Raw genomic sequence first — 26,773 nt, 5'->3', positions numbered from 1 at the left:
CTGCGCCCCCATATGGGTGCAGAATCCCCCAGGAGTACTAAATTAGCTAACAGCAGAAGGCTGCTATCTCAAAGGGGAATGGGTTGCTGGCACCAGGTGTTGGATCAGGGGAATTACTGAGGGGAATGTAATTTGGGGCATGCTCTCCTCTCCATTCTCCAGAGGTGAAAGGCGCCTGTACACATTCCCTGTCACTACAGCTGCTCTGGGAGCTCCTAGTGTCTGCTGCTGTTTTAGTGGCTTGTCTCTTTAGAATGTTCCTGTTCACATACTTAATTTCCACGAGGAATGGAAGGAACAGAAGAGAAATGGTAATTTAACAGTTAATAACTCTGCCAAGCTTGAAAGGCGTCTTTCAAGCCTGAGAACTTTCTCCCTGTCAAATTTCAAAGGCCTTTGCAAACAATGGAGGTGTTGAGGCATCTCAAAAAATCACAAGAATCTTTTATAGTAAGAATTAGAAAACCTAAATCTAGGGGTTGCTACCAGCTCCTCCTGCAACTCTCAATAGTAGAGCATTCTGTGCATTATAACCCAGCATAAATGACTTGTCACATGTACGTTCTGCGTTCTGTCCCTATCCGGTAATCCTACCCTGGATTTTCTTACATCCTCTTAGTTTTGGATTTAGCTGGGGCTAAGTATTATTTCTGTGAAACTCTCCCAGGACTTGCTTGTATTGAGTCAGAACTATCCAGTCATAGCAGGAAACTTTGTATGTATTTGGAAAAATGCCTACTTTTCCAGGGGGTTTTGGTCATTTTTTAGTTTGGCTAGAGAGTTTCTATTACTGTTCTCTCCTGTCCTCCTACAGCTTGGTGGACAATAATGCAGCAAAAGAAGAAAGATGAAACCTAATAGCTAGAAGTGCCTTTTTATCTTCTAGCCTGAGGAATGTAAGTTAGTCAGACATTGATTCTGAGCAAAATCATGGAAAGGCTATGAGAGATAATATAAGTAAAGAATTAAAAGTTAGTGGCATAATTACTGCTAATTAGCGTGGTTTTACAGAAAACAGGTCATGTCAAAGTTCATATAATTTTTTTTTATGGAGATTACAAAGTAGACTGGTAAAATTAACTTAAATATTTGACCACATAACATACTGATTGATTTTGTATAATGCTGATATATTAAGGTAGCCCTGTTAAATGGATTAAAAACTGGCTAATTGATAAATCTCTAAATGTACATTAAGAATCATCCAATAGGGATATTTCTAGAGAGGTTTCACAGGGATCTGTTCTTTGCGAGTGCTATTCAATGTCGTGGGAGGAAAAAGTAAAATCTTTGGTAAAGTTTGCAGATGACACAAAATTTAGTAGAGTGGTAAATAATGATGGCGATATGTTAGTTTTATGGCAGACTGGGATTGCTTTATTAAAGTGGACTCATTTGCATATGTTTTCAACTGTACTGCTCCTTTCCTCCCTCTCTGGACTACGTGTCCAGTTGCAGTGTCTTTCCCCTTTGCTCCTTGTCCCAGTCTTTTCCTAGCCACTCCCAGTTCCCTCCCTGTACCCTCGCTCCTTATTCCTTCCTCCGCTGCCCAAGTGCCTACCAGTCTCCTTGCCTAGGCAGTCCCAGCATATCTCCTCTTCTCTCCCAGAATATTCCTCCCCCATCCCCAAGCTGCAATTTCTGGGAAAGTCCTGTTCAGCCCCAGGTTGGCTGTGAAGTTCTAGCAAGTTTCTTCTATACATTTGTGGACTGAAATTTTTTAAAAAAAGCTTATAACTTGGCTAAATGTGGGTAGTTTTTTTATGGGGACAGTGAAAGGCGTATCCTGATCCAAAGGATGCTATCTGCTTAATTTCAAGTCCCTGCTCCAAAGCGTAGAGCAGGGTTCTCCAACTGGGGGTTGTGATCCCTCAGGGTCTTGCAAGGTAGTTACATGAGGGTTGTGAGCTGTCAGCTCCGTGGGACTGACAGCCCCAAGCCCATTACATTAAATTAAACCCCTGTTCTTCTTCAAGTGCTTGCTCATATCGATTCCAACTAGGTGTGTGCGCGCCGCATGCACGATCGTCGGAGAATTTTTACCCTAGCAACACCCAGTGGGTCGACTGTGGAGCCCCCTGAAGTGGCGCCTTCATGGCGCTGGATATATACCCCAGCTGACCCAGCGCCCCCATAGTTCCTTCTTATCGCCCGTGAAAATCACTGCTTTAGAGTGTCTTAAAGAAAAGGAAGGTCACCAGAATTTAAGATTGTAAAACATTTTTTCCCTGGTCTTGTTCTTGGAAAAAGCTACTAAATAATTTTGGTTGAAATTTCCCCAAAATATTCATCCTGAGGCAGATACCCAGCGTGGAAAATTTCAGCTCAAATGGTTAAAGTTTGTCAATGCTATAAATCACCAAAACAAAGGTTTTATAATGGGAAGGGTTGGGCAATCTTAATAAGCAGCGCTAGCAGCCCTGACTAGAATACAGCAAAATTACTCCGGTGGGAATTTGGTGCCAAAAAATTAAAAATTCTGCACACATTATTTTTAAATTCTGCAAAATTCTGCATGTTTTATTTGTCAAAATAACACACACTAATCATGCCAGTTTCAATGATTTTGGTAATTTATTTCAAAATACCTGTCAGTAAGTATGTCCGTAACAATATAGACAACAAAAAAGATCCAGGAAATGTTTTTTGACAAATAGATTCCTTACTAGGCATATTAATACAGAACTTTGAGTAATTCATTATTCAGGTCAGATTAGATAAACATAAGGGTCTGTCTGGCCATAAAATGTATGAATCAGAAAATCTGTTGGGTTCTCCACCTATAAACAGTCATCTTGAAGTAGTGTTGCGGGGTGACTCCTGTGTGAGAGGCTAGATAAGTCCCCCTTCACTAGACAGGAGAAGGAACTCAGCACTCCAGTCAAACTCTCATGGGTCCACACAGTTGGAGCAGAAGACTAGAGGACCGGTGATGAGCACTCTCCAGCCACTTCTTGTAACCAACAAACAAGAGACATCATAAGACCTAAGAAATCCTGTGGATGAAATGTTGCCCCCCCCCCCCCCCCGCCTTCCAGCAATGTCACACATGGAGGAGGGGTAGTTATCAGAAATGGAACAGGAGATCCAGCTAAGACTATTCCATCCCTAGATGTTGTTGCTGCTATTACTTGCTTATTATTAGTATTACCATAGTGCCTAGGACCTCAATGTGATAGGCACTGTACAAACAGTACAGAAGGTAGACCCTGCCCCATGGGCTTTACAGTCCAAATATAAGACAAGAGACCGATTGATACAGACAGATGGGGAGTACAAGTAACCAATGAGGCAACATTGGTCAGCATGATAGGCTGTGGTCTGACTGTCAAGTTTTTTTTAAATAGGCAGAGTTTTGAGGAGTGATTTGAAGGTGGCTAGTGAGGGAGCTTTAGCAGATGTTTATGAGGAGCACCTCCCATAGTGAGGGGGCAGCATGGGAAAAAGAAGAACGGTGTTTGTTTCAAAATTTTACAAATCAGCAATGGAGGCTAGCATCACAGGTTGATCGGATTGAACATGAAGGGCCATGAAAGTGAATGCAAGCAGCTTCTGTTTGATGTAATGGAGACGTGGGAGCTAGTGGAAGAATGCAAAGAGAGGGGTGATGTGGTCAAAGTGGCCGGCTAGGAAAATGATCCTTACCGTAGCATTTTGAATGGCTAAGAGTGGGATAAGTTTGCATTTTTCAAGGCCATAGAGAAAGATGTTGCAGTCATCGAGAAGAAAAATGATGAGAGCTTGGATGAGAATTTTAGCTGTGTGGCTGCATAGGGAAAGCCAGGTCTTTAAAATATTATGCAGAAAGATTTGCCAAGATTTAGTCATAGCCTGGTTTTGAGGACCTGGGAAGATGTGAGTCGAAGCTGATGACCAGATTATGAGCCTGGTTGACAGGCAGGATGGTGATGATGTCCAAGATGATTCTGCTTTCTGGTCAGAAAAGGATGTCCGTTTCTCCACCATGGGGGTGGGTGGGCAGGGGGAGGTAGGCCAGACATGATCAAAAATACATGTGAAGAAACAAGTTCAGTAGTAATTCCCAAAAAGGCACAAGGACGCCACCTTTGTGTCCTGATTTCAGAGACCTCCTCAAACAAAACAGGAATAATCTTAACAAACCCCAGTGTCTAAACAGCCAAACACAAGAGTTCTGTGCCTTGTTGAAGGACAAAACTGACTTTTTTGCTGTGATGCAGGACTAGAAAGGGTTAAACATCCTGCAAAATAAATAACCCACAGAAGACATGTGGGGAGATAATGTTTGTGTTTTTGCATATTTACATATGTATGAGTAGGGTGGACAATGTAATAAACAGTCCCTGTCTATGCTATATTCTGATAATTCAGAGGTCAAAAGAACATCCTATCATGTAAATGAATTGTAAACACGGGATATCTCAGTATTCATCTCTCTTTGAAATGTACTGTGAATGGTGGAGGAACAAACAAATGGCCTTATGTTAATTCGTATAGCTAAGTCCCGGTGATGGACCTCCTTCAAAGTCATCCTAATTACCTTTTGTTCCCTGAGGAATTTCAACTTGTCAAAAGACATGAAATTGTATAAAAGATCATTGGGTCCTGATTCTGTCATCTCAGATTTGCTTAAGCTTCTTCAGGGGAAGTTTGAGTAGCAAGGTTGAGGTCCCAGTTATGCTGGTATGCCCTGAATGTGATATTTGGATATTGGACTATAAACTATGAACTATTTCTGAAAAAACTCTTTGCAACTATGAAGCTTACCATCTCTGCTATGAATCTGCACCTCAATGAATTGAACTCATGTCTGTCTGATCTTTTAACCATACTCTCTCTCTCTCTCTCTCTCTCTTGTTTTTTAATAAATGTTAGTTTAGTTAATAAGAATTGTCTGTAGCGTGTATTTGGGCAAGATCTGAAACATGCATTAACCTGGGAGGTAATGTGTCCAGTCCTTTGGGATTGGTAGAACCTTTTCTTTTATATGATGAAATAAGATTTACAGACATTTTCATCATATCTGATGTGGGTATCAGGATGGAGGCCTGAGGCTGGATCACTTTAAGGGAATTGTTGCTTGGACTTCTGAGTAATCAGTAAGGTAATAAAGAAGCTGTTTTATGCTGGTTTGGTGAATCTAAGTATTGGAATATCCACCAGCTTTATGGGGATTGTCTGCCCCATTCTTTGCAGTTCACCCTAATTGACTGACCACAGCTGGCTCCCCACTAGGACCCCGATCACAATTGCCCTTTCCAAAATAGATGCTGTAAGATCCTCAATTCTAAAAGACAGTGTTTCCAGCAGGGTCTTCCCAAAGAGCCAACAAGAAAAACTGAGTTGAGCTTCTAACAATTAAAAGTTGCAGCCTTGGCTTTAAGCCTCATGGGCAATGACTTGCTTCTCTGGAGCCATTCTAGCCCAGATGAGTGAGCTATCAGGATGTCAGCACAAAAGGCAAGAAAATGATGTTATTTCTGCCTGATTGTGCTAGCTTCTTCCTTCAGAGTAGATGCCTCTGTTCTGTGTCAGCCAACTTTAGTGTTTAGTAGGCATCTTCATTCAGTTACTGGAAAAGTTGATGTCCAGGAGAAACAGCTGATCATGGCCTCCAGATTTTTCAGATGCAAACCATATGGAGAAGGATTGGGCAGAGCTGAGGCAGATAAAGATTAAAAAGTCCCTGCTATTATAGAACGTATCTGTACATACGTTTAATAAAATGCCAGTAGATAAGTCAAGAACAGCATAGTTCTTGGGGTTTGTAGGACCAGTGAAACTTATGCACTGCAAATGGCTTCGTTTGTGCAGCCATTTACATCAACTCTTAACACCTCTCAGATCCAGAGTCCAGCCAGAGCCCTACAAAACAAGGAACTCTGTTTAATTCCACTGGGAATCCACTAGTTTCAGAGGAGAAAGGAACTGGTATTCCAGATGTGGAAGGGGCAGGAATACTTGTCTCTCAAACCCCAGTCCAACAAGCCGTTTCATGTGACTGGAGACCTGACAAATTCTAGGGAAACATCCTTGCTGGGAGAGACACCAGGCATTTGTCACCCAATGGAGGACAACTATCACGGATAAATAAACTCTGGAAACTCTCTAGGATATTCTGTAGACTTTGAGTCCTTACTAGAAACCTGTTGTCACGGAGTCACCAGGCCGATGCTCTGGAACTGCTCCAAATGCAGCCAGTCAGGACTCTGGTATAGCATGCCTCCTCTGAGTGTTGCCAGGACAAGAAGCCTATGTGGCTTTGGCCTTCCTGTGTCTGACCTCAGCATTCAGCATCCCCATTCACCATGCGCTTCCCGCAGCGAGTCCGCCTGAGCAGGGCTCCTGGGGAAGCCAGAGGGCTCTGCACCCCAATTCCACAGTCAATGTGACTCTCAGCCAGCCAGTAAAACAGAAGGTTTATTAGTCGACAGGTACACAGCGTAGAACGGAACTTGTTAGCACGGAAATTAGTGACTTTCAGCCATGCCCATCTTGGGGGAACCTTGGGCCAGATGCCCCTGACTTCCCCCCTCCGAGTCCCAAACAGGAGACTGCCCTGGACCCTGCTGCCTGGCCTCCCACACGCCCATGGCTCCTCCCCCAGGCTTTGTCCTGCTACCCAGGCAAAATGTCACCTGGTCACATCTCCCTCCTGGTTCTCAGGTTACGAAGGGCATCGGCCATAGCTTACATGCTGGCAGCTGGGCAGCCTCACCTGGCCCCGAGGGCCTCAGCAAAAGTCACACACCCAATTCCTACCACCTAGGCATTGGTGCAGTACGCAGGGAAACTGAGGTACACACAATATTAGTACATGACAGACTCATATGCAACATAACAAGGGGAAAAATCCCACTTTGTCACACTTGTCCTTCAGGATTTCAGAAATTCAGCCCAGGACCGAGTGTGTAAATTGCCTGATCAAAATTGGCCCCACTGAGTTCCCTTGAGGCACAAGTATTGTTCATTGTGCCTTAGAGAGTGGGGGCAACAGAGCAGTCTTAGACCATAAAAACCAAAACATATTCTGTGCTCATCACTCTGGTATCCAGGCCTAGATCAAGGCATAAGCATGATAGGAACATACTTTGGGTCCCCGGAGTGCCTTAATGATGACTCATAGGCTTTGGGGGCAGAAGGGACCATCATGATCATCTAATCTGACCTCTTGCAGATTGCAGGCCACAAAAATCTCACCCACCCGCTCCTGTAATAGACCCAAAACCTTTGTCTGAGTCACTGAAGTACTCAAATCTTTATTTAATGACTTTGTCACAGAGAATGCATCATTTACTGTAGTTCATGGGTTCCCCTTGGAGCATGTGAGTCATCTCTGGGAGTACACGGGAGAAATTGTGTAATGGTGGATTTTATTTATTAATTTATTGCATTTTCATAATAGGCTACTCAGATGAAGCTTTAAAACTCAGTGGGAATTTGTTATATAAAATACAATAGTTAATTTACCTCAGAATGTACCAATGAGAACATAGATACACAGAGAGGTTGACATATTGTGATTGGAGGTGAAGGCCCTGTACAGCATGGGTTCAGTTGCCCAGCAACTGGCCAGTCTCTAACTCTCTAACTGAGCTCCGAATTTAGGATTGTTTTTTCCCCAGTTGTATACATTTCCCTATATATCTGTATGTAACAGTGAAGTATGGACAGATGACTAAAGACAAGACAGGTAGTGCTAAGAAGGAACACACAAAGTATCAGTGATGAGAAGAGTAGGGGTATGCGGGCAGCTGGTAAATCTGGAAGGGGGTACGCAATAAGAGAAGTTGGGAACCTCTGCTGTAGTTCAAACCAGCAAGCGTTCCAAGCCCCACTCTGCGGTGGAAGGCAAAAACCCCTCAGGGTATGTACCAATCTGACTTATGGAAAATTTCTTTGCAGGTACAGTGTTTAGCCCACTGGGCCATCTTCAGTCCATGCATTTATGCTTTTCTGGGACGATGGGTAAACATCCTCCCCATAAAAAGACAAAAAGTGGAGGAATGTAGTAGGAAGAGAGCCTGAGACAAAAGCACTTGCATCAGAGGCCTGGTATGAGGCATGAGGTCTGGCCTAAAGTAGTAGTCAAAACTTTACTGATATAAGCAAAGACAAGCTGTGAGCAAGAGGCAGGACCTGCTCACAGAATCTGGCAAGAACAGGGCTGAAATACACATGACTAAGAAGTGCTAGGCACAGAGTACTCACGCAAACACATCGCAATATCAAGTGGTACCAGAACATCCCCCAGATCAAGGATGGTACAAAAACATTCCCAAGGATAACAGGAACATACTGACCCCTCCTCAAATATAAGGTCAGGATGACAGTTCGTAAAGATGTATCTCAGAGGGAGTGTCTTTGTCTAGCCTAGGGAGGAATGGAAAGTCCCACCGTTCACTGAGCTGGTCCGTTGTTACAGACATACATATATTAGTGATCCGGTAGAGTCTGCGGGATACTAGTACCGTGCTTCGTCAACATAAACCTGGCCTGGCGCCTTCGTACCTTGGCGGATCTTGTGGTCATAGGGTGGTTTGCTCGAGGTCTGCTCTGCCTGCTGTCTGCGCAGAGCTGGGGCAGCACACAGGGAGAATGCAGAGAGAACACACAGGCAGCCGAACATCTAACCACACCTGTTTCAGCACTTTACTCCACTGATGGTTAGAAACTTTCATCTAGTTTTAAGCCTAAACTTGTGGCTGGCCAGTTTATATTCATTTGTTCTTGTGCCAGCACTGGCTCTTAACTTAAATAATTCCTCCTTTCCTGGTGTTTATCCCCGTGATGTATTTATAGAGAGCAATAATATTTCTCCTCAACCTTCATTTTGTTAGGCTAAACAAGCCAAGCTTCTTAAGTCTCCTCTCATAAGGTAGGTTCTTCATTCCTCTGATCATCCTAGTAGCCCTTCTCTGCACCTGTTCCAGTTTGAATTCATCTTTCTTAAACATGGAAGACCAGAATTGCATGCGGTATTCTAGATGAGGACTCACCAGTGCATTGTATAATAATAATGACACTTCTCTATCTCTATTGGAAATACCTTGTCTGATGCATACTAGGTTTGCATTAGCCTTTTTTATGGCCACATCACATTGCAGCTCATAGTCTCCTTTGTCACTTTCAACTGATAGGTCCCCAGCTTAAAGCAAAAATTTTTCTTGTTAGTCCCTAAAGTGCATGACCTTTCGTTTTGCAGTATTAAATTTCATCCCATTTCTATTACTCCTGTTTTCAAGGTTGTCCACATCTTCTTGTATCATATTCTAGTCTTCCTCCGTATTGGCAATACCTCCCAGCTTTGTCATCTGCAAGTTTTATTAGCACACTTCCACTTTTTGTGCTAAGCTCCTAATGAAAATGTTAAATAAGATTAGTCTCAAGACCGATCCTTGAGGGAACTCCATTAGTAATCTCCCTCCAGTTTAACAGTTCACTTTTCTGCATGATCTGTTGTGGTCTTCCCTTTAACCAGTTCCTTACCTGACTTTTGATTCTCATATTAATCCCTATCTTCTCCAATATAACTAATAATTTTCTAAGTGGAACTGTATCAAATGCTTTACTGGAATTCAGGTAGATTAGATCTACTGCATTTCCTTTGTCTAGAAAATCAGTTATCTTCTCAAAAGAAAGAGATCAGGTTAGTGCCTTTTGTAAAACCATGCTGTATTTTATCCCAGTTACTGTTTACCTCTGCCCTTAACTACTCTTTCTTTCAGAATTTGTTCTAAGACCTTGCATACAATTGAGGTCAAACTAATGGCCCTGTAGTTTCTCAGATCAGTTTCTTTTCTTACATATAGGTATGATATTTGCAATTCTCCTGTCATAGGATATGGACCCCCCAAGTTTGCGGTTTCATTAAAAACCCTTGCTACCGGTCTGGCAATTTCATGTGCCAGTACCTTTAATATCCTTAGATGGAGGTCATCTGGGCCCTCCAATTTGATCCCATTAAACTGTTTGAATTTGGTTTCTACCTCGAATGTGGGAATTTCTCCTTCCAGAGCCTTGTTCTCATTAGCCACCCTGCCACTGCCCCCAAGCTCCTCATTACCCTGATTAAAAACTGAGGCAAAGTAATCGTTCAGGTGTTGGGCCATACCTGCATTATCTTTTAATCTTTACTCCCATCCTCCTGAATAGTGGTCCCGGTTCTTCTTTCCTTGTTTTCTTTTTATTTATATGGCTAAAGGACCTTTTATTGCTAGTTTCTAATTACCTTTGCAAGCTCCAACTCTGCCTGGCTTTTGGCAGTTCTCACTTTTTCTCTGCGTTTTCTGACCTAAACATGAGTTTATTGAAAATAGATTATTGTCAAATTCTCTTGTGAGATTACAAGTTTGATTGATAATGGTAACAGTATTGATGTAATAGACGTCTGTAAGGCGTTTGTGTTGGTAGCACGTAACATTCTGATGAAAAAACAGAACGATTCGAAATCAACACGGCACACATTACATGGATTAAAATCTGGCTAACTGAGAATTCTCAAAATATAATTATAAACAGGTAATCATCATCTTGGCCCTATTTTGGGGGGCCTGAGACTTCCCCAGCAGCAGCCAGTGCAACTGGCCCAGGGACTGCCTATGCTGCTCAGGCGGCCCCTGGGCTAGGCGCACCGGCCACTGCAGAGGTCACGGAAAGTCACGGAATCCGTGACTTCTGTGACCTCCGTGACAAACTGGCAGCCTTACTGATAAAGTTTACAATGACACAAGTGTGGGGGAGTGGTAAATACTGAGAAGGACAGGTTGCTGAAACAGAGTGATTTGGATCACTTGATAAGCTGGGTGCAAGCAAATACGTATATAGATTCATAGATTCTAGGACTGGAAGGGACCTCGAGAGGTCATCGAGTCCAGTCCCCTGCCCGCATGGCAGGACCAAATACTGTCTAGACCATCCCTGATAGACATTTATCTAACCTACTCTTAAATATCTCCAGAGATGGAGATTCCACAACCTCCCTAGGCAATATGCAAGGCGGTAAATCTAGGAACCAAGAATGTAGGTCACACTTATAGCATGGGGGACTGTACTTTGGAAAGCAGTGACTCTGAAAAAGACTTGAGGGTCATGGTGGATAATCAGAAAAAGAAATTCTGTGTTCATTTTCCTCAGCCACTGTATAACTACTGTAGGCCCAGTGAAAGGGGCGTCTCCATATTATTCAAGAATATTACAAGAAACTTTCTCCAATTTTCATACTACAGCCTCTGTTTTTCAGACCAAGCACTACCTTTGGGCCTACTTGCCTTGTAGAGTATCTATAAAGGATTTATTCGTTCTAGTGGCTGCTTGGAGACAGCAAAGGTGTCGCATTTACCGTAATTTTGGAATACCTCATACAGGCTTATTTGGATGAGTAGACTAACTGCTGTACAGCAGTTAACATCTCATTCCTGTAGTCTTCAGCCAGGAACAAGTCCCCTTTCCCCAGTGAAGATCGCTCACTGTAGTTGCAGACGTGAGCTGTTGCATGGTATTTCTTTCAGATGAATGTATGCAAAGATTGTTTCCACTGTTCTTCAGATGGCCATAGCCATATAGTCATCAACCGATCTTGATGGAGTTCCTCTGGATGCTGGGCTCATGCACAGAGTTCCTTATCTCAGAGCCATTGACTGAAAATGTCCTGCTACCAGCACTGGGCACAGCACCTCATCAGGATGCTCTGAAGATTCCCGCTTGAGGTGTTCTAGACAAATCTGCTCAATCCAAATAGAGTCCTTAGCCCCATCCCAATCTGAAAAGGTTTGTTCTTTTTCTCCAGACTGGCAGGATGTGGTATGATGGCTGGAGATGGATATTCAAAGATTGGTATCATTTTGTTTCTTACCTGAGAATTTCCTTTTTACTTATTTGTAAAGATCTTTCTATGTAATCTGTTCCCATGATAATCCGGTTTCTCGGTATTTAAAAACAGACCATTACAATCAGTACTGCAGATGGATCATTATTGCTATGGTAGCCCAATGTCAACATTTATTTTTTGGTGTGTCTCTTCTCACCACAAACCTTGCCTAACTAGCAGCTTACAAAGTGCCCCGAAGGCCACCAGAGGAAGTGAATTCCATGAGCAAGAGCCATTGACTGAAAATGTCCTGCTACCAGCACTAGATTTTTATCCTAGGAGCCCATGCTAAAGTGCCCAGCTTATCTTCGCTGCTCTAAGGGAACATGGGTGGATGGAACATGTTTCTTGAGTAACTGAGTCCCAAACCACTGAGGTCTCACAGATGCTTTCCCCTGCCAGCTAGAAGAAGAGCAGGTGACAGCTAAAATACAAACTAGCGTAAAAGGAAAAATGGCTAATTCCTAGAAGATGCATCTTAGTTGTTCTCTGGGAAATTAACAAAAGAAGCAGGGATGTCTGAAATCACTTATCTTATTTACTTTGAAAATCTGGAGACCCATTCTGGCCTCTTCACTTCAGCAAACTCCATCACTTCCCTTTATATTTCCAAGGCATTTCCTCTGAAGCAGCGAAAAGGCTCTGTCCACAATCGGCTGAATTGCATAATGCGGCACTTGCTGGCAATCCGCTATTGTTTGAAGCATTAAGTGTTACTGACTAGAGGGGAAACTGTCATTCCTATATTTTGTATTTGTTACTGGCAGGCTGAATTCTGGAATGCTGTATGGTGTTTTTTTGTGTGTGTATGTTCTTTACAGCTGGTTGGACTGTCGCTAGTAGTTGGATTAACATGTTTGTTGCCGAGATATACATAAATACCCAAATTCTGTTTCATGGGTGAAAAAAGAAAAGATGGTCTTATGGTTAAGGCACAGGTCTTAAGGCAGGGAGATTGGTGTCCTATTCCCTTCTCGGTCACAGATTCATATGATATGATCTTGAGCAAGATATTACTCCTCTGTGCCTTAGTTTTTTCTCATCTTTAAAACCATGGTATGTTACCTAACTATTTTTCCTAGGGAGTTCAATAATGTTTGTAAAGTGCTTCGAGAGAGACCTAGGTGGAAGGGCAGATCAGGCAAAGTATATGCAGAGGCTGTGCCCAGCTGACCTGAGTCGAACTTAAATGTGCTTTGAAAGTGTGCAGTGGCTACATGTTTTTGTTCTGTTTTGTTTGTCATCTCACCCCTCTGCCTTCCTTTTCCAGACTAACTGTCTGCAGTACCTGGATGCTCGGAACACTCCTCTGCTGGATCACTCGGCGCCATTTGTTGCTCGGGCTCTGCGCATCAGCAGCACCCTGGTAGTGTTACACTTGGAGAACGCCGGCCTTTCTGGGCGCCCGCTCATGCTACTAGGTGAATAACCTGGAGAATCTTGTTCACAGGGCATGGTCTGTTTCCTGGAGTAATCACATGTGGTTGTCTCTTCTTTGCATCTAAACACCTTTTATTTACTTGGATAACGTCTTTGTTTTTAATGCCTTGAAAAGAGAGGACAAATTATTCTACTGCAAGTGATTGTCCAGACTTGTTCCACTGTTGGTGCGCATGTGCCCCATGCATGTGAGAACCAAGTATTTTGGTCAACAGTGTCCACTGGCTGTGCAGTCACACATCCCACCCAAGAGTATAAATGGCAGAGTGGCCCCAACTTTCCCTCAGGCTACATCTACACTACAGGGGGGGGTCGATTTAAGATACGCAAATTCAGCTACGCGAATAACGTAGCTGAATTCGACGTATCAGATCCGACTTACCCTGTTGTGAGGACGGCGGCAAAATCGACTGCCGCGGCTCCCAGTCGACGGCGCTTACTCCCACCTCCACTGGTGGAGTAAGTGCGTCGATTCGGGGATCGATTGTCGCGTCCTGACGAGACGCGATAAGTCGATCCCCAAGAGATCGATTTCTACCCGCCGATTCAGGCGGGTAGTGTAGACCAGGCCTCAGTTACTTCTTACCACCCATGGCAGTGAGATGAAACCCCTGCTGTGTCTGCTTATTTGGCACATACTGTGATTTTAGCTAGCCTTGTATAGAATATTTAGAGTGTAGTTAGTACAGGACCTCCATGTCAGCCTTCTCTGAAATGCATTCAGCTCCACGCACAGGGCCACTTAGACAGGCAGAACTGTGAGGTCTCAATGCATGGATGAGACAATGGTGTAGGGAGGAGGGTTTTAGATTTATTGGGAACCTTTTGGGGGAAGGAGACGCCCATACAGGGTCCACTTAAACTAAAATAGAAGCAGATTGCTGGCAGCTGTACTTCAGGTAGCCTGCTTCATTGACTCTCGGGCTAGATCACCCTGTCCAAAGAGACACATTAAGCCTTCTCAGATAAGCCAGTTGGTACAGCCACGGGTACTTGAAAGGCAGGAGGAAAGATAAGAACATCAGCTCCAGGGGAAGAGCAACCATTCCCTGCTGTAATATTCTCACTGTTTCCTGACAAGTCTGTGACTCCATCTGTGTCAGCCTTCACTGGTGGCTTTAAGGTATTCCAGGACCTGATGAAATGTGTGTTGGAAGCCTTAGACATAGCCCTGGAAGTGGTTCAAGAGAAGCATCACAAACTCTTGGACATTCTACATCCTTCTACACCAGGGAGGCTTGCCATCCCCATTAATAAAGGCCTACTAAAGGCTGAAAAAGCTGTCTGGCATCCACCTACATCCATCCAGGTCGCGTGATAAAGAACAGATGGGAGGTACCAAGTCCCTGCTAAGGAATTCAAATATTTTTTTTTTCTTCACATTGAGCACCAGTTTCTTCTGTGGTGACAGCAATTCAGGACTTCTTCGGCCACAAGATGTATTTGTAGGCTAACCTCCAGTTAAGGCTGGCCTTCCTATCAGTCCCTCCTCTCCAAATATGACGGTCTAAACTGGGACAGAGTCTTAGTGTATAGACAAATGGCCAAAGGAGCAGCAGGAGAAGAAGTCATCTTTCATGGCAGAGAGACCTCTGACTGCCCACACTTGCTATAAGCGGTGCTGATGCATCTGATACAGTGCTCATAATGGCCATAGTTCGTAGATGGAAATCAGCATCATGCAGGTGAAGAGCTATCAAGCCATCCAGCCCACAGGAAATACCTCTGATTCCTGGCATCCTACTGCCAATACGGAGTCCTGCCCTTTTGTCTTTCTTACAGCATCAAGGATTTTCACCAATAGGTAATAGCTGTCCTCAACCAACTTCTTCATCATCAAACACAGGCAGCCTACTGAGGACTGTTGTGCCGGCCAGTGACCATGGTGATGCACAAGGCAATGTGTAGTGAAGTTCCCAGATCTGGCTCAATCCTACAAATCTATGAATCTTTGGGGTTGCCCTGTAGGCGGTACCAGGTCAAGTCATAACATGCACCCCTTTTGAGTGTTGATGGAGAATTTGAGAGCACAGTGTGCTGAAGAGTTTTTGTCCATCTTGGCAAAATGGTCAAAGAGCATGCAATGCTGCTTTTGAATATAATCACTGATTGAAGGGCGGCTAGATCTCTGTGAGATTAAGATATTTTGCACTAAGTCAAACCACATTATGTTCAGGATTTGGCATTGACAGCATGTATGGAATGCCTCCAGCTGCTCCAAGTCTGCCTATAGTAGGGTCCAGGTTTCTGACATCTGTGGCAATACAGGTAATACACAGGTTTGATAGATCCTGAGCTTTTTGTGTCAATACAAACAAGTTCTTGCATCCACAAGTGAGACATAGACTTTATGCGGGAGGCAGCAGGACCTAGTAATTGAAGAATGTCCAGTTTGCTGTGACTGCTTGAACTCTGCTTGCACCCTAGGTAGATAAACTCATCAGCACTCTCGACAGCACTCACTGTACTGGGGGGTTCTGGTGGCCCAGTTCTGAATTTCTGGGCCATGGTCTTCTGCCATGAGACATTCAATCCCATATTGTGGATGGTGTCTTGGAGATGTTGGTGGGCGCGGCTGAAATTCTCTGACTTCTCAACAAACAAGGGAATGTTGTTAGTGTAGTCTTGGTCAGCAAACCCTTCATGATCATCCTTGATTCTGACATGTGGAGTGGCAAGTACTACTATTCAGTTGTCAGCTCAACAGAATAATGCTGGGGTGAGAATGCATCATTGTCGCACACCTGGGGTTGTGTAGAAATGCGACCAAAGCCATGAACCAATGTGCACTCTTGCTCCACTACTGTTCTGAAGATCATACACCAGGTTTAGCAGAACATCTAGAACTGAAACTTCTTTCAGTGCAAGCCAAAGTGCTGACGTGTTGACCAAATCAAAAGCTAATGTGATGATGATGATATATGCCACATGAAAAGAGTGGTTAAATTTTCAGTACAGCTCATCTAGAAGCCAAAGGGTAAGAACAGTGTCCATTGTCGACTAGTTAAACATGATTGCTATAGACGGCGATCTCTACTAAGGAGTGGCTGCCTTCTACCAGGAAGAACATAAACAAAGACCTTTCCAGGAACTGATGATAATGAGATTGGACTGTAGTTGCCTCGCTCGAGGAGAGATCTTGTGCCCTGGTACGCTCCGATGCCGTCTTTCAGTTCTGTAGGTACTTTGCCTGATGCCCACACTTAAGAAGAATCGATGTAGGCCGATGCTTACTGGTTCCAAGGCACCTTTCAGCAACTGGGTCGGAATACCTTCCGGTCCAGCAGCATGTCCATTCTGTAACTTTTGTTTGGTCTTTCAAACGTCCGCGAGTGATGGAGGATCAGTTTTGTTGCTGGGTCTGCAGCTGTGCAGTTTGTCAGGTCACGTAGCTTTGGACAGTCATCAGCAGGTGCGCGGTTCAGCACACTTTCATGTTTTCCATCTGTCCAGGACCTCATCCATTGTTGAGCAGGGAGAGCCATCTAGTTTTATAATGGGGGATGTTAAAAGGCACAAATGTCTGAAGCCAGTTATTCAATGGTGGTGTATGATATAGCATTACGTATACACTCCAGGCGATCCCCACATCATCTGAGAGGATACCGAGGTTACATATGTTATCTTCAATGGGCCGTGTATATTTCACGGCATCAAGAGGCTCCTCAGATAGACAATGGACATTGTACTGTTGGTGGATATCTGGCTTGCGAGGAGGTGGAAGATGCAGAGAGAGACTGAGTGACAACTAATCTGTGGTCTAAGTTTGCTAGTGTTTCTGTGTTGCCAAAGACCTCATGAGATTTCACTATTGAGCGATATCTGACAGTGATGCGGTCAGTTTCTTTCATGACATCCATTATTTGAAATCCAGGTCCAGCGATGGTTGGTAAGGTGCCTAAACCAGGAGCCCGTAACAGACAATCCCTCAGTGGCACACAGTGTCAGAAGCCAAGTGATGTATTCGTTTGGTGAACCCAAACCAAAGGGACCTATCATAGTTTCATACCCACTTCAGTCACCGCCTGTCATGGCATTAAAATCTCCAAGCACAAGCACTGGATTTTTGCTACTAGTTGGTGATAGAATGCATCCTGTTGCCCGGGTGATGCATCAGCTGTCGTCATGGCCTATGCACCAACAGAAAAGTGTTCATAATGATGCTGGAGCAGAGCATAGAGTAAGCATGGAAAGATGGGGTTCTTTTTTATTAAATTGTGTGCTAGACGTTTGTCCAATAAATAAGTGCTACACCTTGAGTTTGGTGTGGACCACCAAAGTGGGGGGGGGGGGGCGGCGGCATTGCTTTTCTGTGGTGCCAGCAATTACAGTCTTGTAGCGGCTGAGTTCTTTGACAAGAGCTTGTACCCTGTGCCATTCAGTGTTAACACATTCCATGTGGCGACACAGAACGTGCCTCTGAAATCTGGTTTGGCCTTGGTCTGGTTTGGTCATTGTGGCTGTGCATTCACAAGTGGGGTTTGGGTCGCTTCTGTCCTATGCATGCAGAACATGCCCCTCCTCCTGGCGTCAGTAATAGCAGGGGTTTTAACCCTGGTGCTATTATCAGGGTCTGTCGTGGCTGGCTGCTTTCTTTCCCGTCCTCACCCCACTCTGCCTCCTTGGGATTGGGGAGATATAGAGGAGTTTTTTATTTTTGGGAACACCAGTCCCCCTTCCCAGGAACTTCTCTGTCAGATGCCATTGGTTTCTGTGGGTGTGGATGACCATTATGAAGATCTAGCTCCCCTTCTGCCCTATATGGCCCATGCATCCACAACTGTAGCTCATCCACCTTCATCGCCATTGGGACTTGGCCCTTGTCAGCTGAGTTGCCATTGGCCTTCGCTCATTACCCTTAGCAGAGGCCCTTATCGCATACTATTGACTGGGGCCAGTCAGACTTGAAGCTTGTGTGGGCAGGGTCTACCACACACTGAAGTAGAGCAGCTTACACCACTGTTACCTGGGTACTAACTTCAGGCTCACCCAGAATCACCAGTGCATGCCTGAGATTTCTAGGACCCATGACCTCATGCACTCCTGTCACACACATGCCAGAGGTCATCTGCAAGGGTGATTTGAAATCAGTGTATATATACCTAGCAGACACCACATGGACATGCTGATCAAGGTCCCAGAAGAAGTCCTCTCCTTTTTAAACTGGTGGAAAGACTCATTCAGGTATACAAGGGCATGCCTGTCTCTGCACTTCTACCTACCAAGACTCTGACAGACACCCACCCTCAGGAAGGAGGGGCTTATCTAGATCCCACAAGGCTCTTCTCGATTGGAGCTGCCTAGCTCTGATAAAGTGGCCCTTTGACAGTCCCTTATTTGTATAAGAGATCCTCAAAAATCTTCATTTTCCGAAAGCCCAGTTCTTTCTTAAAGATGGGAAAACTTGTTTTTTGAAAATGATGATTTTCAACGATCCCTTAGATAAATAAGGGATCGTCATCAGAGGGCCACTTCTTTGCTGGACCTGGACAGTTCGAAATGGAGAAGAGCCTTTAGGGGAGCCCTGCAGGTCTAGTCTTGGAGAGTGTGTTGGGGGTAGATTGGAGCTAGGAACCTTAGGTGGGGGTGCAGCATCAGCTGTGAGGGAGCCTGGAGCCCCTCCCTGAAAGCCCCCTCACTTTCCCTTTCCTAGAGGAGCCTCACTAGCAAAGGGCATGGATGGCAAGAAATGCTGCATTCGGGCTGGCAGCTCCACTCTAGGGTCGATGCAAACCTCAGGGGAGGGTAACTGCTAATTCCAGTCCTCCTGCTGCTGCTGCTCCCCACAGCCGCCAGCTCCCTTTGCTGCTGTTACCAGGAGCAGAGCTGGCTCCAAGTTTTTTTGCTGCTCCAAGCAAAAAAAAAAAAAAAAAAAAAGGGGGCAGGAGTGCCGTCCCTTGAAAAGTGCTGCCCCCAAAGGGCCAGAATGCTGCCCCAAGCACATGCTTGGAACGCTGGTGCCTAGAGCCGGCCCTGACCAGGAGTTCCCCTCCTTCCCTGCTACTTCTTCCTGCTCTTGTTCCCCCGGGATGGGCTGACGGGCCTGGAGCAGCTTGCGGAAGGCAAGCAGGAGCCCTGCTGCTGGAACGGCTTCTGACTCACAGAGGTCATAGGTAGGGTCCCACTAAATTCACGGTCTATTTTGATCAATTTGATGGCCACAGCATTTTAAAATTAGTCAATTTCACAGTTTCAGATGTTTCCATCTGAAATTTCACGGTGTTGTAACTGAAGGGTCCCAACCCAAAAGGGGCTTGTGCGGGGGGTTGCAAAGCTGTTGTAGAGGGGTCACAAACTGGGGGAGGGACGCAGAACTGGGTCTGTTTCCCTCTCCGCCTGCCCGCCCAAGAGTGGCTGTGCCGGGACAAGAGGAAGTCTGGTCCCTCCCCAGCCCTGCCAGGACTAGTAGCTGCAGCCCCAGGCATGGTAGAAGCCCCCAGCTGGGGTGTCCCCAGTTCTACCCCTCCCCTACAATAGCTAGATTTCAGGGGGGAGCTCTGATTTCATGATTCACAATGTGTTTTTACAGCCGTGAATTTGGTAGGGCCCTACTCATGAGAGGCTCCTGCAACCCATGGCAGCAGAGCCAGCTTGTGAGGCCGTGGCAGCCCTCCCATCCTAACACTCAAGCCCCACTGCTTTTCCAGCTCTATCCTCCTTGTGTCCCCCTCCAAATATCCCATGTTCTCTGACTGCTGTGCCCTGTTCTTCCAGGCCACCCCCGCAGGACCCACCCTTGGAATTCTGGGTTGGGTCGACCTTTGAAGCTCCTTCTCACCCCCTCGGCTCATGGGAGTGCCCCTCTGGGTCATCCCCATCTTGCTTTTTCACAGGGGGAGGCTACCAGAGAGGGCCACTGCTCCCTCTATTCAAGGGGGATGTCTCCAGGGGCAGAGCTGCTGTCCTCCCACCTCGTGGGAGGCCTGGGCTTGCTCACAGCCTGGCCCTCTAGAGGCTGGGGCTAAAGAAGCCCCACCCTTAGTAGGAGAGGTTCTTGATAAGGGAAAGTCCTGCCACATGTAGCATGGTACATCCTCCACAGGAACCCCTGTTTCTAGGGGACACTGTGAGAGCAGCACTCACTGGGGGGTGAAGAGCTGGGTTTTCTTGGTGAATAAGGGATCATCATCAAAGGGATCATTGCTCGCTTGGGAGCTCAGAGCTCTGACACACCAGGATCTGAAGAGGGGAAAGACTGGTGCCTCCTCTGGCATGGAACATAATTGAGGGTGGGGCAAGGAGTGGAGTCATCTGTGTGCTTCCTCCCAAATACCCCTCCTCTACCAACAATTCTTCCTCAGGGGAGGGGCCCTGAGGAGGGAAGAGACTCCAAAATTCCCCTTACCCTTACCCCTCCAGGCTTACCCTTCCCTGTGATGCTGCTCTCCGGGGCAAGAGGAGGTCAAAGCCGTGAAGTGGAGTGGGTCATAGCTGTGCAGTGGGTGCCCTGGGGGGTGCTGCAGCTTCTCACAGCCATGACCCCATTTGTCTGCTTCACAAAATGCCCCCACTGACTCCATGTCAGTCCCTGAAGCCTCTTCTCAGCTCCTCAACCTGTGGGACTCCCCACTACTGCTGACCCCTTCATGGGCAGGAGGGCTGGGGTGGGAGGATGAGGCAGGAAGAGGACAATTCTCTGAGCTGGGGCAGTGATGCAGGGAAGGGATTAATCTGCTGCCAGTGCCTTTGGTAGATGGAGTAACTGTAGCAAATGTGGAGGGAGTGCTGGGTGCTGGAACTTGCGGGTTCTGTGATTGTTCGTAAACTAGGGAAACTCAGCCAGAAACTGCAGAGTTCAGGCAGCCCGTCCCTGCCTCATACCCTTCCAGAAAGTGCGTGTATGTGGGGGCTAAACTAAAGACTCTGACCCCCAGGAAATGTGGAGTTAAAGGAATGCCTCCCACCCCAGACGACTACCACACCAGCCCCCCATGGAGATTGCCATAGGCACTGGGCATATAGTAGAACCTTGTCTCTCCCTAAAAGTAGGGTTACCATACGTCCAGCTTTTCCCGGACATGTCCGGCTTTTTGGTCCTCAAATCCCCGTCCGGGAGGAAATCCCCAAAAGCTGGACATGTCCGGGAAAATAGGGAGGGAGGGGTCGTGGGGCTTGGGTCTGGGCTGGGGCCGGCGGTGCTCGGCCAGTGCCGGGCCGGAGCCGCTCGGCCAGAGCCGGGGCCCAAGCCGAGCTGGGCCGGAGCCGCTGGGACCGGGGCCAGGGGCGCCCGAGCCGCTGGGGCCGGCGGTGCTCGGCCGGAACCGGAACTGGGGCCGGCGGTGCTCGGCCAGGGCCGGTGCCAGGCTGGAGCTGCCGGCCGGCGGTGCTCGGCCAGGGCCGGTGCCAGGCCGGAGCCGCTCGGCCGGAACCGGGGCCCGAGCCGAGCTGGGCCGGGGCCAGGGCGGGCCAGAGCCGCTCGGCCGGAACCAGGGCCAGTGCCCCAGGGCCGGAGGGAGCCGCTCGGCTGGGGGGGCTGGACTGGGCCGCGCCTCCTCGCGCCCCGCCACCGCCCCAGCCCCAGCTTACCTGCTGCCTCCCTGTTACCTCCCTGTTTCAGGCTTCCCGCGAACATTTGAGTCGCGGGAAGCAGGGGGGCGGAGCGTTCAGGGGAGGGGGCGGAGTTGGGGCGGGGACTTTGGGGAAGGGGTGGAGTTGGGGCGGGGCCGGGGGCCTGTGGAGTGTCCTCCTTTTTTAAATTAAAATATGGTAACCCTACTAAAAGAATCTGCCCTTTTCTGTGTGTTCAACACAATTCCAAATCCTTTCTCTTTTTCCCATGCCCCTCCTCCGCCCCTCCCTGTGCTAAGTGTAGCCATGTCGATCAGGGAGCAGTGCCGCAGGTTGCCAGAGCTTGCCCTGCCACCTAAGGGGGCTTGGAGCTACAGCTGCAGAGCTCAAAGATTCCTGTTCGCTGGCCTGTGCTATGCAGGATGTCCGACTGCAGGCTCACAATGTCCCTTCTGGCCTTGAAATCCATTAACATTTTTAAAACTTAGCCGCTTTCTACAATCTCCCTCACCCCTTCTGCTGGCCCCAAGTCTTAGGGAGGGATACAGCACTGAGGACTCCCTTAGGAGAACAAAGAAAGGAGGGCAGAGTTAAAGTTAGGTGGGGGTGTTGTGGGAGCCATTTCCTGGGTTTCAGAGGTTTTAAGTTCAGGCCCTGTCAGTGTTCTGGGAGGGGATAAGGCACCACTGGCAGCTGGTTGGTAGTGAATCACTGCTAGACTGGAGCTAGGCATCTTTGTGGTCACATCAGACCCCAGGTACAGGCATGTTACAGACAGGTAAGCAAAAGATGGCTTTGCGGTTAATAGGCTATTAGTGTAACTTCCCTGCTATATGCTACCCTTTGAACCATGTCCTTACGTCTGTCAGGGACACTTGAGAGAGATTCTCACCTGGGCTGCAGGTTCCAATGCGAAAGTTATTACTCGAGGTCTAGCATTCTGGTTAACAGGGTGGTTGTGATCTTGGTGTGAAATGCAGAATTTAATGGAAAATTGAAGTTTTATCTCTTCTGATCTGCTTTGATACTGCTGCTGACTAGCAAGTCCCCCTAGTGCTGGCAGATTCAGATGTCATTGTCGATTCAGAGCAAGATTATAGCCTACCGTTGTTCTGGGGGCACAAGGGGGGAAGGGCTCAAGGAGCCGCCACACGATTCCTCATGTTGTGCAAGGCTGCGTGCAATAGAAGCCCTGGTAGTTGAGGAGAGCAAGGACTGCTCAGGACTCGTTGCACTGCTAGTGTTGCCCTCTACAAAGGCCCTGGTAGTGGATGTATCACCCTCTCTCAGGATTATGCAGGATCCCACCAACACACATCTCTGGAGACACTGGGCTTGTGTCTCCAGTCATGCCTGCCAGACACAGGTTAGCCCCATGACTTTCTTGCCAATATAAAGCATTTAGACAGCCATACTTGTGTCCTGCTGATGATTTTTCTGCCTAGTTAATTTATGCTGATATTGAGGCTTTGTCTACAGCTGGCTGACATAGTATATGAGTAAGAAATTTGCATAAGATAAGATGTTGATGGCACTACAAATGGCCTGTATGGACATGTGTTCTTCTGCAGCATCCAGCTGGAATAAGCCTACGATACATGGCCTTGTGTGCCATACAGAAGGCATTAATGAGCAGTTAGTAGCAGGATAAACATGCAGACCTAAAGCAATAATGAATGAAACCGAAAGGTACGTCTCCTTTGGTTACATGCTGTTCCAAGGTGTCTTGTGGGTCTACAGACCGGTGCCCTGCTCTCTGTGGTCTTTTGTTCTGTAGCTGTTACACATTAGCTGAAGTGTAATTCTCTGTTCTTTGCTTTTTAGCAACGGCTCTGAAAATGAACATGAACCTACGGGAACTGTATCTAGCCGATAATAAACTGAATGGATTGCAGGACTCTGCTCAGCTTGGCAACCTGCTGAAATTTAACTGTTACATACACATATTGGACCTGAGGAACAACCACATCCTAGATTCAGGTGGGAGATCCTCCTTAGTCTTCGTACTTTGTTTCTCTGAGAAATTTTGTCAGAGCGAGAGCTGCATTTTAAATGTTCTCAGCTGAAAACATAAAATCTTATTGGATCCCATGTTGCACTCCAACCCAGGTTGGAAAATTTGCCCTTTAAAAGCAAGCTAAGCCGTCATTCCTTTCTCATTCTGAATATTTTTACTTGTCTTTCTTTTAAAGAGTGACTGTTTCCTCCCACAACGTAATGTCTTAATAAAGACCATGAATGTCTAGTAAATCCTCAGACTTTAAACAATGAATAAATTAATTTGTACCCTTTAACGTGAGGTGGAATATGGCGAGTTAGAATCCCCAGCCTCCACTTTCTTTGGGAACACAGGGACAGCTGATGCTGCTCTTATCTCTGAGACATTTCTTGATAAAACCACAAAAGCCCCATTCAGGAACTGAGCAGCACCAGCAGGTTGGAAGGAAGAGTCCAACCTGTTAGACTGAAATTCTGTCTCTGGAAGTACCATCTCCTCTTTCCACCAGGCAAGGAGGTAGCTTGAGGCGATTTTGAGCAAGAGGACAAAGGCCTAGGGCTGCTGGAACACCTTGACGGAGAGGTAGTAAGAGGCTGGCTTGCTGGAACTCTTCCTGCACTTTTCCGAGGAGCCCGGCCCAATACAGCAGCAGGCAGCTCCTGCTGTCAAAGGGAAAGTCGTGGTGGGGGCTGAACAATTTCCAAATCTGATCTCAAATTGAGAGTTGAAATGAGAGGTTTTTTTAAAAAGCAGTTTAAGCATTTTTAAAGAATGATAGCAGTGTAAGACCATGTCTACACTACCACTTATGTCGGCAAAACTTGCGTCGCTCAGGGGTGTGAAAAAACATATCCCTGAGTGACGAGTTTTGCTGGCATAAGCACTGTGCACACGAGCGCTTCTATCGGTGAGAGATGCTCTCCCGCCAACATAGCTACCACCGCTCATTTAGATGGCTTTATTATGTCGACGGGAGCTCTCTCCTATATGCATGGAGCGGCTACACGAGTGATCTTACAGCAGCACGGCTGTGCCACTTTAAGCTTGTTAGTGTAGACGTGGCCTATGTCTCTCTAAGTGCTTAGAGCAACTTAAGCTGCTCAGACCCAGTTAAGGCACCTTAAATCACTTGAAGGGTCTGATCATGAGATGTCGCATGCCCACAATTCCTATTGAAGTTAGTAAGAGCTGTGGCTGCTTGACACTTTTCAGGATAGGGTCCTTAAGGTGCCTCACCTCTCCTAGAGATTTCTCAGTGTCTTTTACTCTTTTTCTCCTTTTCAAAAGAAAAATATATTGGTGAAATTAAAAGCAGAAACAAATGTCAATACAAAATTTAGTGTTTTCAGTTCAATGTTAGCTCAGCCTTTGTGCAGGCCTGTAGTATGTTTGGTTACTATCTTCTTGGTCAGCTGAGGTACCTATCATAAGTTTGGACACTCAGGGTACGTCTACACTTACCTCCGGGTCCGACGGCAGGCAATCGATGTTCTGGAATCGATTTATCGCGGCTTGTCTAGACGCGATAAATCGATCCCGGATCGATCCCGGAAGTGCTCGCCGTCGACGCCGGTACTCCAGCTCAGCGAGAGGAGTACGCGGCATCGACGGGGGAGCCTGCCTGCATCGTCTGGACCCGCGGTAAGTTTGGACTAAGGTACTTCGAATTCAGCTACGTTATTAACGTAGCTGAATTTGCGTACCTTAGTCCGAAGTGGGGGGGTAGTGTGGACCAGGCCTTAGTCTATTTTATTATTTCTGAGTTAATGTTGTTGAAGTAACCTTAAGTGTCTGAATTTCCTGCCCTGATTCTTGGCATCCTTAACGACATCTGCTGCGAACTCTTCCCCTAATTGGCCTTATTAATATGCTTCACTTAGCAAACAATATTTGGTAAAGATGTGTGCCATCAGCAGGTATTCTCCATATTACACATGCATTAAGCCTCTTGCCAAAGGTCCTATTGGGTACCTGTGTCAGCACTGGGATTAGAATCCAGAGCTCCTGTCATGGATGTACATTTTATCCACTGGACACTGGACCCTCCAGGAAAGTCCCTTTACCTACCTGTTTGTAAAGCCATCTGTGGAATGGGGCTAATAATGCCTATAGGCAAGGGAAGCGAGGCTCTGCTGCCCTCAGTCAAGAGCTGTTGTATTCAAAAGGTTTCAAAGCGAAATATTTCCTATTATGGGATTTACAAGTTCCACCTACAGTTCTTTGTGACTCACTGGAGTTTGGAATCCCTGAAGTCTGGAGCTCCTTCTTTGTAGCTTCGATTTAATTAGTTTGGGTTGCATGTCATTACGGAGTTGCTGGGTGTGACTCTATGTAAGGCTGCAACTAATGTTCCATTACCAGGCCTGTTGTGACCACGCACCACGGGACTGCACTCCAACTGTTAAGGTGAAGGAATTGTAGGCCTACATCTTTCTGTAGCTAATGTAAGCATGCAATATATTTTTGTTAAACAGATTTTCCAAAGTGTGGGAGTGGAATAAGACAGACAGCTTGAGGTTTCACAACAGAAAAATAATGTCCTTGTGATTTATTTTTTTTCCAGACCTCTGTATCTGAACACTGCCTTAGTGTAGGAGCTTTCCAACTTCTACACATGTACATTTGAACACACACTTGTGAATCTTATCAGTATTTCTGGAGAAAAAACAACCGTTTCAGAGTTAGGCAGGGAAGCCAGGATACCAGTTTATCAGCAGCAAATCCATCTATCCTCTAAAATTCTTCTGCCAGTGTTTGTCCACGTGGATTCTGCTCTTGGTGCACATGTCTCATGTGTGAGATCGGACTATTTTGGCCAGCAGCATTTACTGGGGCTGTACCTGGGCCCTAGATGTCCTCATGCGCCCTGCCCCTGCCATTTGAGAATACAAAGAACAGAGTGGGCCCAACCATCCCTCAGTTCCTTCTTACCACCTGTGACAGACACACAACCCCTGCAGGGTCCGCCCGCTTCTCTG

At 46.4% G+C, this 26,773-nt stretch overlaps 1 protein-coding gene across 1 annotated transcript in view; it reads left to right on the top strand.

Annotated features, from left to right (window-relative positions):
• The window catches only part of PPP1R37 (protein phosphatase 1 regulatory subunit 37), a 135,639-nt gene that overhangs the window by 82,762 nt on the left and 26,104 nt on the right, over positions 1-26,773 (top strand). The window contains exons 6-7 of the mRNA XM_065420680.1: positions 13,119-13,269; positions 23,621-23,776. Of these exons, the coding sequence (XP_065276752.1) occupies positions 13,119-13,269; positions 23,621-23,776 (307 nt within the window). The remainder of the gene's footprint in view (positions 1-13,118; positions 13,270-23,620; positions 23,777-26,773) is intronic.

The sequence above is a fragment of the Emys orbicularis genome, chromosome 21, assembly GCF_028017835.1.
Source record: "Emys orbicularis isolate rEmyOrb1 chromosome 21, rEmyOrb1.hap1, whole genome shotgun sequence".
Classification (NCBI taxonomy): Eukaryota; Metazoa; Chordata; order Testudines; family Emydidae; genus Emys; species Emys orbicularis.
The sequence above is the reverse complement of the archived record's forward strand: the minus strand, read 5'-3'. Positions and strand labels throughout refer to the sequence as shown.